The following is a 10708-nucleotide window of genomic DNA, read 5'->3' on the forward strand; positions in this document are numbered from 1 at the left end:
TCAATCGAAATAGTTGAGAAATGAGGGAGAATCAAAGAAGAGAAGTTTGAGACAATTCACCTTCGGGTAGCAGTGATTTGGCTTGATCTTGATCTGAATTCACTTGGTTCTCCCTCCTCTTGCTTGCAGTGACCAACTAAGATGAAGATGACAATGAATCCTTGGAGTTTGAATCTCAAAACAGAAGGTGAAATTCAAGCTTGATTTCAAAAAAATCCTCAAGATACTCTATGGTGTAGGGTTTTGGGGTGGCTTGGCAAGGCTTGGCCAATATGTGTGTTCATTCTAAAGCAATGCTCTTTTATTTATAAGCTCATGAATTGATTTCCACACCTTTTGAGTTTTGGCCAAAAATAGCAAGTTGTGCATGGGTGCATGGGCATTGAATTAGACCCAACCAATGATGCAATCCACTTCCAATTCATGCATACTTGGTACTGAAATCATCACATGTAAGCATGCAAAAAGAAATGATCATTTGAGTTCAAAAATTGCCAAAACAAAGTCAACAAAGGAACCATGCGATAGTCCCTTAATTATTGTCTAAATGAAGTGATCTTGGATGATTTGGAAAGGTGAGATCAAGGGGAACAACTTTCATGTTGAACACTTTTCCATTTGGAACTTGAATCATGATTAATTTTGAGGTGGAAGTTGGAGAAATCAAACATAGTTGAAATTTTCCTAAGTACAAAGTTAAATGACCACTTCTTCCACCTTAAATAACGTTTGCTATGAGCTCCAAATGAAACTGGTTTCTTCACCAAAGTTGTATCTACTTAATTCCTCTTCAATTTGGGCAGAAATTTGACATAATTTGGATTTCTCATGATGGAGTTATGCATTTTAGAAGTTGAGGAAAATTGCTTGTTCAATGGCGATGGCCCAAAATGACCTATAATGTTTCCTCTTATAACATGCCCTTTCAAGTTGAAGAATCATGAAACTTGGATTAATCATGAAACTTGCCCGAAATTACCTATAATGTTTCCTCTTATAACATAATTTGGATTAATCATGAAACTTGGATGACCTTAATATCATAAAAATTGAGCAAGTTATGGTCCTTGGAAGTTGACCTCCTAACTAGGGCACAGACAAAATAGCCTAGAATGTTTCACCATAAAAAATGACTTTCCAAGAAAAACTAGCTCTTGATGCCAACATTGAAGTTGTTTTTAATGTCATAAAAAGTAACTTTCCTCTTGGAATCATTTTCGTATGACAAAAATTGTAGGAGTAGGCTCTAGGGAACCCCAGTTTTGACCAGTTGACTTTCTCTGGTCAACCTCTTTGAGCCAACTTGCAAAGTTGAAGTTCTATTTATCTTTGGGACTCATGGAGGATCATATATGCATAAGATGATGTATAATTACGTATCCCTTGATATATTTGACCAATTGTTGAAGAAACTTGCTAAGGAAGTCACACAAGATACCCTGATGAATTAGGGCTTCCAAGGCAGACAAGCTTCAAACTCTTGATGAATTCTTGATCAAAATGATAAATGAAGAACATGGGGATACATATATGATGTTTAGAACCAATGGTTAACCATTCCATAATTGATCTCTTGCCATGAAGGTCTCAAACCCTAGTTGTGAGCTTGATAGAGCATAGGTGGATGCACACACTACTTACAAAAGAAACAAAACTATACATAGACATATTTTTGGTGTTTTGGTTAGTAAACAAGAGAAAATAAAGTATGATACAACCAAGTGTTCTTGATGGTCTCTTCCAATGTAAACCCAATGAATGAGGGGTAAGGAGGATGCCAAGGTGTGATCCCAAAGCCAATGCAAATGATGATATAGCATGAGGGATCTTAGGGTCAAAATTGGGGTCTTACAATGCTACTGATAATTTTGAGGGTAATGTAGCAACTCAGATACATAATCCGACCATACGCTACTTTCACCAAATGTTGGCAGGCACCATTTGTGGCCGAGATAATACAAATAAAACAAATGCTAAAGAGTTGTTTTACTTGCATGTTGTTTTTACATCGACACAGGTCAATTCGGCCCCATTCATGATAGCCCATATGAATCTGTTTCACACTGCTAGGAAGGGTCCTATCTCCTTTGGAGGAATGATTACCTCCATTACTCGTGCTTTGGGCTTGATACAAAGCTTGCTACCCTAGAGCCCTTACCACCCCGTTTCCTTGATCTTCGTGCTTGTAGGAACATGTGCCTAATTAGATCCAGGCCAGACATAAATTTTTTGCTGATGGTTCATAACATTTCTATTGACAGTGTTGTTTTACCTTGCCTGAACCGTACCGATGTGTGAAATATGGCTAATTGAATTTATGATTTGTGTGTTGATGACGAATAGAATCCCATGGACATTCTTGAGAATGTCGTTGCTGATGGTGCTACCGATGATGAGTATGATCAGAAAGAGTGAGCCTCTCCTGCACATGATCCCCCACTACACCATTCACCACATATTCCTGCTTCACCTGCACACACCACACATTTTTCTAACCATTTTGCAGGTACCTCTTCCGGAGCTACACATGCTTCACTTTATGACATACTCAGTGAGATGCGTGCCCGAAGTGCTATGGATGCTGAGAGAGATATCATGATTAATGTCATGCATCAACAACAAATAGAGATGATGAAGTATATGCATCAAATGCAACATGCATACGAGCAGAAATCTCCACAAAAGTATAATTATGTTGCTATCTGGGAGTCCCTTGATGATGCTTTCTAGAAGCTCCACCACTGGAATGATATTGATGTCGTGTGTGACACCATGTTCCGAGCTATGCAGCAACAGATTGACATGATGGCACACATCAGGTGATACAAGACTAACATCATGACTATACAAGACGAACCGAGCATAATATAGGAGACCTCATCGAGCGAATAATATGACTGCAGATGAGGGTAGATGATATGTCACAGAATATGCACAATATGGGTATGCCACCTCTTCCTCACTATGGTCGTGGAGGATATGGACGAGGTCGAGGCCGTGGCCGACGCTGATTTTCTTCACCGAGTTCTTTCTTCCTTTTCCCACTTTTATCAAAACATTAAGGATAATGTTTGGTTTAAGTGTGAGGGAGGAACTTTCCTATTTTATATCCATTTTATTACTTTTTAGTTAGATTTATTGCTTTTCTAGTTTATTTCATTTTTATTATGATTTTATTTTAATTGTTGTCAGTCGAGTCAATATATGTCTTGTCGAGTCATTTATGTGTTGTTTCTTGTTGTTTATTGATTCTCCCATTTTCTTGAGTCATACCAAAAAAAAAATTGACTTTGAAATTTATTGCATGATTAGAAAGTATTAGGCTATAGATGAAATTAAGGTTTGATTGTGGAGACTTGGGAAAACCGTACAAAATCGATATCGTTTTAACATCTTAAGTCTCCCGAATATGGAAACCTATTTGAGTACTGATTATGCCATAAACTTGAATTCTCATCCTTTAATAGTCCTTAAGTAGTTTATTTAGCACTCAACACCATCATAAGCACACACTACGTAAGAGGTTGATTCAAAAAAGTGAATGACCTTAGGCTTAAAAGAAAGAAAAATTTAATAAAAAGGAGTGATCCTTCTAAGTTAGGTGACCTTCACCCGGTCATTTAACCCAACGGTACAAATCTCTTTACTTGTTAGTATTTGAGCCAAAGTGCAAGAAAAAGAAAAAAAAATTATTAGATCATAGTCACTAACATATTATCTTTCTATGAGTGTGGAAGGATAACAGACTTAATGTGATTGCATTAGAATAAAAAAAGACGAAAAAAAGGATGAGTAAGTTAGCCTTGAGATAATAACATGATTTTGATTGGTTTGCATATGAAGGAGTCTTATGACCGCACGATTGCGGATTTATGTTCTTACGATATCCTTAGTGTGCAAGTTAGTACCTATCAATACAATCTTAATCGAAGTAGAGTTTGTGGCCCAGTATGAGTATTTAAATGCAATTGTTTTTCATGAGTCTTGACAATAGATGCTGCATCTTTCAAAGATTTTTCATATGTGTAGCAACTTGTTTAAGGACAAGTAAATGTTTAAGTATAAGGGAGTTTGATAACCATGAAACACATCGCACTTCTGACTCGACATACATGTATTTTTATCCGTTTTATATCCATTTCATGTCTTTATATAGTGTTATGTTGGTATTTTTGGCTTGTTGCATGTATTTTCCAACTAGGAGTTGGTATATGAGAAAACGGAGCAAAGAATAGCCAAAAAAGGAGAAAAGTACAAATAAACATGAAGAAAGTCAAAGGAGGGTGTTTGAGCTTGTGGCGTTTGCCACAGGGGCGTGGCGTTTGCTATGGCCCCTTCACTTGCTACGTCCCCCATGTTGCACTCATGGCGTTCACCATGAGGCCATGGCGTCCTCCATGGGCTTCGTGTCCAGAATTTCAACAACAAAATTACAGAGTCTTCTCCCACTCACACATATTTTTCTCAACTGACCTCTATACGATTTCAACCCATATTCAGCAATTGAAACACTATATATAGGCTTAGTTTTTAGATTTTTACCATCCAAGTTTTCTAGTATTAAGTAAGTAGATAAAATCACTCTTTAAAAGTGCTTATTTGTTCACATCGGGCAATAAGTACACCATAACTTTGAGAATTCTGAAATTTTATGCTTGTACTTGGATCATTCACTGTTTAAGTTTGTTGTTATTTTAATTTCAGAAGTTTTCTTTCAAGTTTTCCACTTTTCAGTTCCCGCATTGCGTTATTTTCAGCACGTATTTTTCTTCTTTAATTTTTATGCACTTTATTGTTTTGAGTTTCAACATAGTAATTGTTGTTTCAATTTGTTCTATTAATTTTAATTGCTACTGTTTTGATTTTAAGTTTCACATAGTATCATCACCAACTAGTATTTTCTATATATATATATATATATATATATATATATATATATATATATATATATATATATATATATATATATATATATATATATATATATATATATATATAGATATATATAAATTGAATTTACAGGTACTGTGTTGGAAATATATATATATATATATATATATATATATATATATATATATATATATATATATATATATATATATATTTCCAACACAGTACGTGTAAATTCAATTTATATATATATATATATATATATATATATTGCATGCTAGTTATTGTTATTTCTTTGTATCATCATCAATATTTTGTTTAAGTCTTTAGTTTTCATACATACTAATTATAATATGAGTATTATGTGAAATATGTTCGGCCAAACCGTTTAGAGGCCGGAATGTGTGGACCTGCATTTTGAAACTACTTGTATCTAAGTTGGAAACTATTAATTACATTAGGATTAGTTTTGGGACTGATTTTTATATTGTTTTAAATTAGAATTATTTATCGCAAAAGTGTTAAACTTAGAGATATTGGTTCGGTTCTGAAAGAGAGGAACCTATATCTTGTATGAAATAATAAAAATCAAATTTTAAAGTAAATCAAGAGCGACAACAAATGTTATTTTAAATTGCGAAAACAATCATTTTCAAAAATAGAGTTTATAGGAATAGATGTGTTGCGACAAGAGACATTTGTAAGTTTTAACTCTGGTGTTACGTGAGCGACAACCAATATCACCTTTAAATATGTTTTTCCACCTAAAATGACTTTTTACTTAATTAGAAGTTCTTAATTTTCAAAAATATAAGTTTTATGCTTTAACAGATTGAATCGCGACAAAACACAACTAATATAAGATTGTCACTCTCTACAATAAAAAAAAGAGATACATATTTATAATTTCCAAAACCCAACTAATCCATAACAAATCCCAAAACACAATTCATTAACAAACGGATCCGCGAACAAGCTTGAAAATATGTCATTTTTCTTTCTCTTTTCTCACATGAGGTTTTAAGGCATATTACAACAGCAATGATGACATGCTTTGAAGTTTGGATCAAATTCAATAAGAATAATAGATCCATCAACAAAGAAGATCGACGTGCGTTAAAGTTTGGAAGAGCTCTGACACCATCATGAAAAAATGAAATGAAATGCACAGAAAATAACATTTATTCAATTGAATTCTGACTAATTATTAAGCTACTTACAAGAGTTATATATATATATATATATATATATATATATATATATATATATATATATATATATATATATATATATATATATATATATATATATATATATATAGATAGATAGATTTTTTTTCTTTTTGAGGATCAACTTACTTCAATAATAAATTTTTGCAACTTACTCCGAATCATAGCCTTTGAATTGAATCTAACTTAATAATTAATTAAATAAAAAAATTAATTTAATATCAAATTAGATACAAGTCAAAGACTACGATTTAGAGTAAGTTAAAAAAACTTATTCTTGAAGTAAGTTGATCCCCATTTATATGGAAATGCTAACAAGTTCCCCCGGACACTGATTAAGAAATTAAAATGATAAATTGGGTATTATTTAAGAGATTAAAAAGATATATTTTTTCTAAATATATACGTATTCAATGCACTGAAAATATAAATAATTAAATTTTTTAAAAAAAAATCTATTTGTATTCTTTTGGAATTCTTAAAGCATGACCCATATATCACATCATATATGTATTAGCTCATGACTCTAACTACTAATATATTAGCTACCTAGCAAGTCAAGGCAAAAACACACAACACGTTTGTAGCTTGTGTAACAAGTCACATGTTTTGTTTCAAAAAATTAAGAGTGAATAACTTTGGTTATTTGATCAATAAGTAACTAGTTCAACACCTAAACTTTTTATTTAAAAAAATTCCCTAATAAGAAATATGGAAGAAAAGAAAGAAAAGAAAAAACCTTAAACAGAAAAATGTATCTTCACGGTTATAGAGTCACATGATTTTTGGAAATTTTAAATGTGATAGTCCTTGTTTTATAAACTAAGAAACAAGAAACCTCAAGTATAATAATACACTTTTTCCCTAAAATTTTGCATGTAAAGATATAACATTTGCATATAAGTTATCAACACACGTTGTCCTTGTGTGACTCATGTCATACTTATGAGTACATTTCTTGAACCTTAAACATGTATATAACCGCCTTAATATATCATTTTTGTCCTAACTATTTGTTTGTTAATAACACACAATTCACTCAAAAAAATAGAAAAATAAATATAGTTTACTCATTAATTTTCTTGTTCTACACTTCTCACTTCAAATAAATTCATTGCGTCTTGGATTCAATCATATACTACTGGTTGATGAACCTTTTTATCTCATCAACAGTTTCTGCTTATGTGAATTGGAGCTTTATAAAAAAAAGGTAATCTTTATTTTATGAATAAAAGCAATGATTATGAATTTAATTAAAAATATTAAGCAACTTGATTAGAGTTCTCTTTTGAGTATACTGTTTTTATGGTCATTGAATTTTAATTAAGTGGTGTTATTGGTCTAAACTTCTTTAAACTTTGAATCATTTGTCTAAACATGTTAGGAAAACAGTGTTTGTGTTTTCTTTCTTAACTTTAAGATGCTTTTGATTTTGAAAATTGACATCACTTCCTTTGGTTTCCATGATTTTCTCCAATCCTAGATGCTTTATGCTGTTTGGTTTGTTAGTTTTTGATGTTATAATTTTCATCCCTAAAGATTAAAATATACTTGAGGTTCCATTTTCGTGAATTTCACCACAAATTTTTGGAATAAAAAATTAAAAAAAAATACTTTTTATATGATTTGAGTGGAATCTCTTTAATCATCCCTCTCTTTTTCAAACAATCTTTAACAAGTGAGGAAAAATTTCTACTATATACTTTAAAATCCAATCAAATTATTTCTTTATATAACTATTGATGAATATGAATTATAATATTTATTTTTTGTTTGTTTTTATTTAGTGGTGTTGCCCCACTTTTGCATCCAACATGAGAAGATTTTCCTCCATAAATACCCTTTGGTAACGTGTGTCTTCCACACTTTCTCCACACACCTTCTTCACCTTCATAATCATAATTATCATTTTCTAATCATCTTCTCCTCAATTCTCATGGCATCACTCAACAACAACCAAGCCAAATTTGATCTTGAACAACAATCCTCAACAATAACAACATTAGAAGTTGAAACAAAAGATTTTGACTATTCAAAAAGATCACAATGGCTACGCGCCGCAGTCTTAGGCGCTAACGATGGATTAGTCTCTACAGCGTCGCTGATGATGGGAGTTGGCGCGGTCAAACAAGATATCAAAGCTATGATCTTAACCGGTTTTGCCGGGTTGGTAGCCGGTGCATGTAGCATGGCTATAGGTGAGTTTGTTTCGGTTTACTCGCAATTGGATATCGAAGTTGCTCAAATGAAAAGAGAGAAAGAAAGAGGAAGAGAAGTTGGTGATGGTGAAGAGAAAGAAAGTTTGCCTAATCCTTTACAAGCTGCAGCTGCTTCAGCTTTAGCTTTTTCTATTGGTGCAATGGTGCCATTGCTTGCAGCTTTTTTTATAAGTGATTATAAGGTGAGAGTTGGTGCTGTTGTGGCTGCAGTAAGTTTTGCTTTGGTTGTTTTTGGTTGGTTTGGGGCTGTGTTGGGTAAGGCTCCAATTTTTAGGTCTATTTTAAGGGTTTTGATTGGTGGTTGGGTTGCTATGTCCATTACTTTTGGCCTTACCAAGTTAATCGGGACAAGTGGTCTTTAGGTTTTCTTGAAACTATTTTGTTAAAAACCGTCGTATTTCGAACAGATAAAGACACATATTTTATCTGGATTTCGAAACAATAAAAAAATATAGATTTTATCTGAATTTAAATATTTTCAGATAAAAATTGCTTCTTTTTATAAAAAATTCCGCCATTAAAGAATATGTGAGATAGGAAAAGAAGTTTGTTAATTTTTTTTTTGTAAAGTGTGTTTTGCAAGTATATGTAAAATGTTATTTATGGTTTATTAGTTGAAGAAATTAGTTTGGGTAGTTAGTATTGAAAGAGGTTATAAGATGTTTTATAGCCTCTATAATTTGTATAGATGAATATTCTTATTCATATGTGTTATAATTTATGAAGTATGAAGTTTATCATTTCAGAAGTTTGTGAAAATTAATATAGTTAGAGTAGAATTAATGAAATTTGTTGATTGATAGCAAAATAAATTATACATTCAACGAGTGACACATGATTTCAACTACAAATTCACAATTAAAATATATTAAATCACTTCGATTAATAATTTTGCAGAAATATCTAATGGTATAGTGCAAATTTTAATTTGTCAAAGTGAGATATATAAGAGTAGAATGTGCAATGCTTGCTTACTACTTATCAACCAACATTATTGGCCGAACATGTTATTCTAGTACTTTAGATTTTACGGTTAGTTTAGATATATAATTTGTATTAATAATCTTGTTGTCATCCTATGATGTTTGGTTTTATCAAAGAGTGTAGGAAGAGTAAAAATCACGACAAATTTCAGAATCTCGTGGCATGCTTTTTTAAGGAAGTAGTAAAAAATAGAAAATACTTTGAATCATGTATTTTAACTTTTATTACTTCTTTAGCGCTAACATTTGAACAAAATAGAGTACAATATATTTTAAAAGTAATATCATTATACATATTACTCCATTCATTCCAAAATAAATAAATGTAAATATATAATAAATATATATTTGTTTTAAAATAAATATAATATTTAATTTTCAATGAAAAATTTCAATTTTAATTTTACTTTCATTGAAAACTTTTAATTTTAATTAATATTTTTAATTTATTATTTCTTTTATTTTGCATTAATGATAATAAGAATACATAAATAATAAATAAATATAATTTAGTAAAATTATCAGTCTCTCTCTTTCATTTATCTTATTTTTTTAATCGATCTGAAAGTATCAACTATGATACTTATTTTTAGACGATGGGAGTACATACTATTTTTTTAAAAAATTGTTTGTATAAATATGGCGTAAAAGAAAAATATTTTATTAAAAAATATTATAGACTATTTTTTATGCTTTATTAGGTAATCGATGGATGTAAGAGTCTTTTCATTTATATATCCAATATTTTCTATATTTCTAACCGATACAGAATTTAACCATTCACACTTGGATTTCAACATTCTTATGATTAAAATTATAATATTTTGTTAGTTTATATATCTTTTTTTAACAACTGTTTTGGCCTATGATAATTTTATTGGATCTACAAAGGGATGAATCAAAATAAAATAGTTTATGACAAGAGTGAACAAAGTGCAGGAAGACTTGGCGAGCGTCCAAAGTGGGTTTAGTCGCCCAAATTGGTTTTGGTCGTCCAATATGAGCTTAGTTGCCTGAATTAGTATAAAAAGACTTTTCACTTAATACACCTGGTTCATGAGGTGTTCAAGTAGCAACAACTTGGAAGTATTAGTTAAAGGAAGAAAAACATTATCCTCAACAATTTAGGGAAGGAATTGGTCTCGCATTACTCATATGTTCCTAATAAGGAAATGGGAGAAGTTGTTTCTCTTAACTCATGAATCCTTTATATAACTCAATCTTGGGATTAAAAAACGGGAATCCACAAATTTCAGAGAGAAATATACAGTCTCTCACAACCACTATGTGAGCATACTCTCTCTCTCTCTCTCTCTCTGTAACACATTCATACACACACACACATAACTATTGCACTTTTAGGAAGTACAAGTGGTGCCCACAGCGG

The 10708-nt window shown here is 31.4% G+C and overlaps 1 protein-coding gene across 1 annotated transcript; it reads left to right on the forward strand.

Moving 5' to 3' along the window:
* The first annotated feature begins 7202 nt into the window (after positions 1 to 7202).
* On the forward strand, positions 7203 to 9086 carry LOC127127215 (vacuolar iron transporter homolog 1). The gene is made up of 2 exons (XM_051056352.1): positions 7203 to 7329; positions 7907 to 9086. The coding sequence occupies exon 2, from the start codon at positions 8056 to 8058 to the stop codon at positions 8698 to 8700; it is 645 nt and encodes a 214-aa protein (XP_050912309.1). The 5' UTR covers positions 7203 to 7329; positions 7907 to 8055; the 3' UTR covers positions 8701 to 9086.
* Positions 9087 to 10708: the final 1622 nt, after the last annotated feature.

The sequence above is a fragment of the Lathyrus oleraceus genome, chromosome 1 (genome assembly GCF_024323335.1).
Source record: "Lathyrus oleraceus cultivar Zhongwan6 chromosome 1, CAAS_Psat_ZW6_1.0, whole genome shotgun sequence".
Classification (NCBI taxonomy): domain Eukaryota; kingdom Viridiplantae; phylum Streptophyta; class Magnoliopsida; order Fabales; family Fabaceae; genus Lathyrus; species Lathyrus oleraceus.

What these genes read in the sequence shown, in the direction of transcription:
- LOC127127215 (XM_051056352.1), top strand. Translation starts at nt 8,056, where the DNA reads ATGGCATCACTCAACAACAACCAAGCCAAATTTGATCTTGAACAACAA.